An 8,703-nucleotide genomic window follows, 5' to 3' on the forward strand; every position below is an offset into this window, starting at 1 on the left:
GATCGATAACCGCAATGTCAGTGTACTTTTTGGAAGAGTGTAACTCTAATGGCTGACATGTAGTCCAAATAAAAGAACGTTTCGGGACAGCGTGATAACTTTTGACTCTTGCAGTCCTGTCATGTCCAAACTTATTCTGCATATTTCTGTTAGGAAATTCCCAATGAAATCCATTCGGAACGTTTTCTGGTACAGATACAGTGTGGTTGTATTTGATTATATATGATTATACTTTATGTATTACTTTAATTCTCCTGTACATTCCTGCTTTTAAACTCTTATGCACTGACGCGCACCTGCATAAAATACTCGCAAGGGTGTCATGCAGTATTTATAGATAGATAGATAGATTACATGTCTGATAATGAATTTATGTTGACATTAAAGCAAAAAATTGCCTCGCTGACATTTTTTGAATTCATATTTTGTTTTGTTTCTGCAATTTAGTGTCATCGGCCATCCGCTGTGTATTGAAACTAGTGTCAGTAGATATCTCCTCGCACCTGTTACGTCATATTTCCGAAGATTAAAATTATGAGTTAAATTCAACCCATTTGAAGTATTAATATTCATGTAGAAAGTCTGCCCAGTATTTTATGACTTTTTTGGATTTTTTAATGTCTTCGTTTTCCTAACAGTAAAATGCAGATATGGGTAAGGCTTAGAGGGATGACAATTATAAAATATCAGATCGTAAAATAAGTCATCCCGATAAGCCAAATGAGTAAGGCTAGCGGACATGTAAATACAGCAAGGTAGCCAAATGAAACATATAGTGTTTACGCTTTATTAACGTGTTTTACTGTTATGTTTAAACCATCAAATGATTCAGTTTTATTTTGTTTTACGATTTCATCGTTTAAATTAAGTATAATTATTGTGTGATCGTGTTTTTACCTAAATCTGTTTTCACCACAGAAAAGGTCTTTACTTGTTTTGACGTAAAGAGAGGGATTCAAAATATTTCAGAATCAATTCTCAGACGTCAAATTATTTGGTCTAGGTAAACCCATTCATGCGGTAATGTTGGTTCTTTCTGCATAAATTGTAGTCTACTTTGTAGGTAGTCCAACTAATTGAACGCAAGTCACGATATTGTGATAATTTTTGCACAGTCAATATCTCTCCTTCACATACAACATAGGAAGGACCTTTTCAGTGGTGAACCTTCCGCGACGATTCTACTCAGTGATTTTTAAATCGCATTTTAACTGTTAAATAGCAAAAAAAATTAGTGAAATTTTAAGATACCTGGAAAGAATATCCATTTTTCCTTCCATTCAGTTGATGTTTATGTGATAAAACGTCAAAACACAAGTTTATCACTGTTTTAAACAATGCATCCTAAAGTTTACACACATTTTAAGTATTGAGTTCAGATATCAAATCTGTCCTTTTGTATTTTGTGTACAGAGCAATAACTTCAAAACTATTCAAGGTATTAACTTGGAATATAAATGCATGATGAGAAAATTTGAGTAGTGCAAGTCAATCCACATTACTCCCCCCTTTTAGAACCACACCACTGCAAGTTACATCCCCATCCCTTGGACTCGCATACACACACCAAAAAAATTTCTTCAAATTTCACTTCCTTCTCCAGTGATCTAGAACTTTGGGGATATATTGCCTCACTTTATGCAGTTCTTATTGCAAGATTTATAACATGATATATTAAATATTAAATGCTTTTTCAGATTCCCTCATAGCAGACATCCAAAAAAGAATAACAGAGGCATTTGATATGTTTGATCACGAGTCTAATAAAACGGTTGACGTGAGGTAAGAAATCTTTTACTTCAGCTTAAAACACTAGACATACACATGAACTTCTCTATGCCTCATATAATGGGTCTGCCGCGTTTGCCCCCAAGGTTCAAGTGCATCAGCCTGGTGCAGAGTTCAAAGTTACAACACGTCCTGCACATTTAACTTGGTGGTATAACCAGCTGTGCTTGCTGGGGAGTTAACTGATTACATAACTGAAAAACTAACATTTTCAATAATATTTATAAGTTGTGCTAGGAATTTTGAAAACACGTGCCCATTGTACATTATCAGGGCTTTTCATACTTATATAACAGAGGCCTATTAAAGGCCTTTTCCAAATCCAAAAATATACTATTTTTTCCCAACTGTGGCAGAGATATTTCCCAAAGTGCAAGGTAAAATTTCCCCAAATCACGCAATAGATGTTACATTTCAGTATTTCCAGAGAAGGCGTTTGTCTGGTATCAATTTTTTGTCGCACAATAGTGTAACAGCCCACAGAACCAGTTGTGACACATTGCCAGTCTAATACATTATGTTCCATGGTCTGGATTTTAGTCCAAGTTTCAGGGGAGATAAATTTGCTTCGTCTTTCAATGTTTACTTCCGGTTGATAATTTTTCCCAAAATAAACAATTATTGCGCATAAATTTCCCAATCTGAAAGGCCAAGGCCTCTTCCCAATTTCCTGATGAAAAGCCCTGATTATTTTTCTAAAGTTTACATCCCTTCAATGATTTCAATAAATATACACATGTCTAAAGGGTAGAGCACTGTTCTAACAGTTTAGGTTTTTGTAATTAAGCTGCTGTTTTTCAGGGAAGTTGGTACAATCATTAGATCTCTTGGATGTTGTCCAAGTGAAGCTGAACTACATGATATGTTAAACATGGTGAGAATTTCTCTCATAACAAACCTTTTGATTACAAAAGTTACATTTGTTTTGTGAAAGATTTAATCATTGTTGCAAAACTAGCAATAAAAGTTTAAAAAAAAATAGTTTAATGCAGTGCAAAATATTATTATCAATTAATTTTGTTAATATGTTTTGATATATATATACAAATTCACTAGTGTCACCATAGTAACTTGTAAACCGTCACAATTGTTAACAAGAAGAAGTGCTGAAATTTTCATAAAACTTGCTAGAATCTGAAAACTTATTTTAACAGATAGAGGAAGAGGAACCCACAGGTTATATAAGATTTGAAAAATTTCTGCCAATGATGACAAAAGTACTCATGGAAAGAAGGTAGGTATGCAAGCTGCTAGAATTGAAGTGAAGGATTTACCTAGTTTTCCTTTAAGGCATTTGTGCATGTTTGAAACAAATATTGTTCTACGATACAGTTTAAATTTATTAAACTATACTTTTTCAAAGCATCATTGTATCTAAAGGAAATTTAACCAAAAAGATAAAGGGTTGTATGCTTAATTATTTGCTAGATTGGAGCTCCAGTCAATTTTCACAATGTGATATATGCGAAAAAAATCACACCTTTGATGACATTTTTGTATACATGCAGAAAAAGTTCCACAATGCAAGTTTTAAGGAAACTTTTAGTTGTTGTAGATTTACCTTTTTCAGTCATACGGCCAAGTAAAATGTGTAGGTTTGTTTACTTAATTTTTCACAATTCACCAAATATCAGAGTCCTTACTTTGCTGCCTATTGTATAATATCATTATGCCGGCCTTCAAAAAAAAACGGGGGTTTTGTTTGTTTGCATTTTGTCCGTCTTCCCTCAGCTGGTCAGCAGGCCACTCAGTTTCTGAACAATAGAGAATGCATGATCTCAAAATGTTAAAACTTCATAGGATGATTTTCAGTGGTCAGTAGATGACTCTTACTGTTTTAGGGTCAGAAAGTGAAAGGTCAAGATCACCAGTCAATAACCAAAAACACTTTGGTCCACATTGGTTAAACTTCATGGAATGATTGCCTATGGTCAGAAGATGACCCCTGTTGTTTTTGGGGTTAGGGACTGTCAAAGGTTAAGTTCATAGCATACAAAGTTACATAGTCCCATTTTCCTCCGATAGACCAAAGGGGTGGGGGCATATATATTTTACAAACAGCTCTTGTTTTCAATTATTTTGCATCAAAACCTGTCTTTTGTCAAAATTAACCTTAAGAAAGACAGTAGTCCTGACTGTTAATTCTAACAGAATTAATACACAGGATATAACAACATTAATGCTACTTTTGTATTGGCTACCAGGCATTATTCTAGGTTTTCTGGATAAGTTACATTATTCTATCCCTTCCATTTAATTAGATGTGCAGAACTACCTTAATATGTACCAGAGGATCTTCCTACATTGTATCCAGTGTCTTAATTTTTCCGTTTGTAAAGTAATTTTTATCTAGCATTGACATACGTAAACTAGAAGTTGGTCAGAAAATGTTCTTTACTACTTGTTGGTTTACCTTGAAAAGGGCTTCATTCACAGTATGTGTTTATCAGTAACTTTGTTTATATCAGGTAAAAACGTTAAGAAATCATTTACCTTTGCTAAAAGTACTTTTCTACACATTAGTGGATCACGTACACCATACTATAAGTAATTCAATGAACACTTTTTATCCTACTAAAAGGTACAAGCCAGTGCCAGAAGATCAATTACTGAAAGCATTTCAAGTCCTTGATAACGAGGGCAAAGGTTACCTCTCTCAGGAAGAACTTACCAAATATATGACAGAGGAAGGTAAGCATTCATAATCAAAAATAGTTTGATTCAATATATGAGCCGTGCCATGAGAAAACCAACATAGTGGCTTTGCAACCAGCATGGATCCAGACCAGCCTGCGCATCCGCGCAGTCTGGTCAGGATCCATGCTGTTCGCTTTCAGAGCCTATAGCAATTAGAAAAAATGTTAGCGAACAGCATGGATCCTGACCAGACTGCGCGGATGCGCAGGCTGGTCTGGATCCATGCTGGTCACCAACCCACTATGTTGGTTTTCTCATGGCACGGCTCATATAATACAGTCAAACTTCATTCTCTCAAACTCGATGGGACAGATAAAGTTTGTACCAGTTATTGGTAGTTTGAGCCATTGAACAATATACATTATAATAGGTATTTAACCCGAGGACCCCGACGGTGAGTTCAAGTGAAAGGTGGTGTTCGAATTATCTGAGTTCCAGAGTATGAAGTTCCACAGTACTATATGTTAGGGCTACTATACAGGATGAAGCCAGGACAACTGGAATTGTTTAATATACAATGTATAAGTTTCAACCTTAACACATGTTCTTAAGATTATTTTTATGCCCCCACTTTGAGGGGGAGGGGGGCATATAGATTTGCCCTTGTCCGTCCATCAGTTCTTCCGAGAATGTTGTGTCGCGCCTAGCTTCAAAAGTGTTTGATGTAGAGTCACAAAACTTTACAGGACTGTTGGTCAGCATGTGTAGTTGTGCACCTGGGGTTTTGCATCCGGATTCATTCAGTTGTGTGGGAGTTATGACCCCTGACTTTATAAAAATTGGTCATTTTAGTGTTGTGTCGCGCGTAGCTCCAAAAGTATTTGACGTAGAGTCACCAAAGTTTACAGGAATATTGGTCAGCATGTGTAGTTGTGCACCTGGGGGTTGCGTCAGGATTCATTCAGTAATGTAGGAGTTATGACCCCTGATTTTGTAAAAAATTGGTCATTTTAATGTGTCGCGCATAGCTCCAAAAGTATTTGACCTAGAGTCACCAAAGTTTACAGGAATGTTGGTCAGCATGTGCAGTTGTGTACTTGGGGTTTCGTGTTCGGATTCATTCAGTAGTGTAGGAGTTATGGCCCTTGACTTAGTTAAAAATGGGTCATTTTAATATTGTGTCGTGCGTAGCTCCAAAAGTATTTGACCAGTCACCAAAGTTTACAGGAATGTTGGTCAGCATGTGCAGTTGTGCACCTGGGGTTTCGCGTTCGGATTCATTCAGTTGTGTAGGAGTTATTGCCCCTGACTTAGTTAAAAATTGGTCATTTTAATGTTGTGTCGCGCGTAGCTCCAAAAGTATTTGACCTAGAGTCACCAAAGTTTACTGGAATGTTGGTCAGCAAGTGCAGTTGTGCACCTCAAGTTTCAACCCACCTGCTTAGCTCAGTAGGTAGAGCGTTGGTCTACGGATCATGAGTTCGATCCTTATGCAGGACGTATGTTCTCCGTGACTATTTGATGAAAGACATTGTGTCTGAAATCATTAGTCCTCCACCTCTGATTCATGTGGGGAAGTTGGCAGTTACTTGTGGAGAACAGGTTTGTACTGGTACAAAATCCAGGAACCCTGGTAAGGTTTACTGCCCGCCGTTACATGACTGAAATACTGTTGAAAAACGGCGTTAAACCCAAAACAAACAATCAAACAAACAAAGCACCTGGAGTTTCGCGTCCGGATTCATTCAGTATTGTAGGAGTTATGGCCCCTAACCTAGGAAAAAATTGTCATTTTAATGTCTTGTCGCGCGTATTGTTTTCCCAAAGTTGATCTGTGTCTTTTGTCATGTAGTGGGGGCATCTGTGTCCCATGGACACATTTGTAGTTTTGCTTTATTTCTATAAACAACAATATAACTTGTCTTTTGAAAGGTTACTATGTTAATATGTTTAAGGGGAGAGTTGGTCTGGTGATTTCAGTGTCAACCAGTTAACTTTGATGTCAAAGGTTCAAGCCTCTTTGTGGTAATGGACACACCTCCTCATCCAATATCAGTACTGGATTTATGCCAGACGCAGACTCAAAAGTGATTCAAACACTGTGAAATCATTTATATTCATGAGGGGAGTAATTTCAATCGGTTTCATGGGTGGATCAATCCACAAATTTAAATCCCAGTGTACAAATAACCAACATCCTCATTTATTATCATGAACATAGAAATGTATGAATTCTGGTCCCCACAAATTAGAGGTTTTGTTTTGTCCAAAACCATGGAATTTCATGCCTACGGTATCAAAGGATTTCACAGATGTGGAAAGTTTTAATCTCAATCTAAACTAAAAATAATTAGTACATAATCTAAAGTTGGATTTTATCATACAGGTGAACCCTTTAATCAAGAGGAGTTGGAAGAAATGTTATCTGCAGCAGTGGATCCAGACAAAGGTTCTATACAGTATAAGGAATATGTTTCAATCATGAGCATAGAAGAAACGTGAAATTCACATAAAATCTTTTTTGTTTTATCTAGTACATATTTTCATAACATATTAAATACCATCAAATAACATTGAAGTAGGCCATCTACATCAGCCTTAAATCTGTTGAACTTGTTGAAAATACTAATTTAATTTATAAACAACTGGAATGCAGTCAGAAATGTGTTAAAGGTCATTTGAGAACAGAGGTCACCTTGCTGTGAAGATTTGATGAACCATTGTGTAAAACAACCTGCATTTCAGATTTTAGGCTTTCCAGTATGCGGTCATTTTATATCTTGGTTTGATTGTAAATGCCAGTCAGTATATAGGTATTGTTCAGTGATGTTCTGTGATAAAAGACTGGAGAAAATATTTGTCATTTATTATGATATACTGTTATCATCCAGTCATTCATTTTATTATTTTAAACAATTTGTTCTCCACTTGTATTTGATTAAAGAATATTTTCATCCTCAAAGAATGGTGGTTTGTTTTATTTTAAATTCACTATAGGACTGCACAATAAACAATGAAGTAGTTTGGTTTCATGCTTCAGGTTTACATTTCTTGTAACCCTTACGATGCAGAAAGGGTAGCATGATATTGGTACACTGTATTCCATGCCAAATGGAAGTACAGAATGTCGTAATAATTGTACCCCCACTAAGCTTCGTTGGGTTAGGCTATGAAGGAATCACTGTCCTGTCTCTGTCCCAACTTGACCAGAAATATTTTCCTTGAATATCTTTGGAAGCCAATCACAGTTTTGAAACTTGCAACAGTTACAGTTTTAAGGCTCTCAGGACAAGTTCATATACTAGGTCCCATAAATCAGACTTGCTTCGACAAAAGTTATTCCCACTGGAAAATGTCCCAAAATTGACTTGACATTTCCATACATCTTTCTGAAACCAATGCAATGCATGTGCTTTAAACTTCACAAAAACTTCTGAGGTCATATTTTAAGTTTATACAGTTTCCCAAAGTTTTGTATTTAATTTTAGAATAATTTTTTCCCTTTTGTGCTCGGAAAATGAGACAAAACTATTGTTTGCTCACATTGGAACTTGATATAAACCTCTAGGCTCATAAAGCAAGTCTCATAACTCTACTTTTTTGACAATGTATAATATATTCCAATTGTACCAAAGTTCGCCATACTTTTAATATTTTAAGAGAGAATATCATATCTATTGAGGGGAATTTAATGTTACTTGATATAATTATGCAATGTCTACAAGAGGAATTAAAAAGCTAAAGAACCATAATTCTGCCCTGAATAACAATTATCTCCCTTTCAGTATTCTTTTTTTTACATTTAAAGCCAGTGAATGAAATTTAATGGAACTATAGGCAGTGACTGAGCGCTAGGAATGGAGATAAAAAGAGCCGAAGAACCAACCTTTACTGTGAGACTTCTAAAAACTCCCTTTCTGTACTTAATTTTTCACATTTTATGATTTCATCTGTAGGGAATTCAATGTATTTTGGCATCTCGTAACAAAAAGATACAGTGAGTTTACTACTACTGGAGGTTTATATGTCCTAAAAACTCCTAGGCCCAAGCTAAGCTATTTAAACCTGCCGTGAAAATCATTTTTGTTGGCATAGATTCCATGGTCTTAGCAGATAAAATATTAAACGGTTGTTTTTTTCCTTGTTGGAATTTAATTTCGTGGACGGACGAACCTAGAATATATATGAAAGTTGGTGGTCTGCAAATATTAACCTTTAGCCTGCTGGCAGCAAGTGATTCTGCCTTTGCGACCAGTGCAGACTAAGATCATGGTCTGC

General features: G+C 35.9%; 1 protein-coding gene across 1 annotated transcript; it reads left to right on the top strand.

The window, feature by feature from the left end:
* Positions 1–1,697: 1,697 nt before the first annotated feature.
* Positions 1,698–7,390, top strand: LOC128552402 (dynein regulatory complex protein 8-like; the record flags this gene model as incomplete). Its single annotated transcript, XM_053533416.1, is given in 5 exon segments — positions 1,698–1,782; positions 2,590–2,662; positions 2,943–3,022; positions 4,370–4,479; positions 6,812–7,390. Coding segments are annotated over 5 exon segments (464 nt in total), but the record flags the coding sequence as incomplete, so codon positions are not given.
* Positions 7,391–8,703: the final 1,313 nt, after the last annotated feature.

This window comes from Mercenaria mercenaria, unplaced genomic scaffold, assembly GCF_021730395.1.
Source record: "Mercenaria mercenaria strain notata unplaced genomic scaffold, MADL_Memer_1 contig_2775, whole genome shotgun sequence".
Taxonomy (NCBI): domain Eukaryota; kingdom Metazoa; phylum Mollusca; class Bivalvia; order Venerida; family Veneridae; genus Mercenaria; species Mercenaria mercenaria.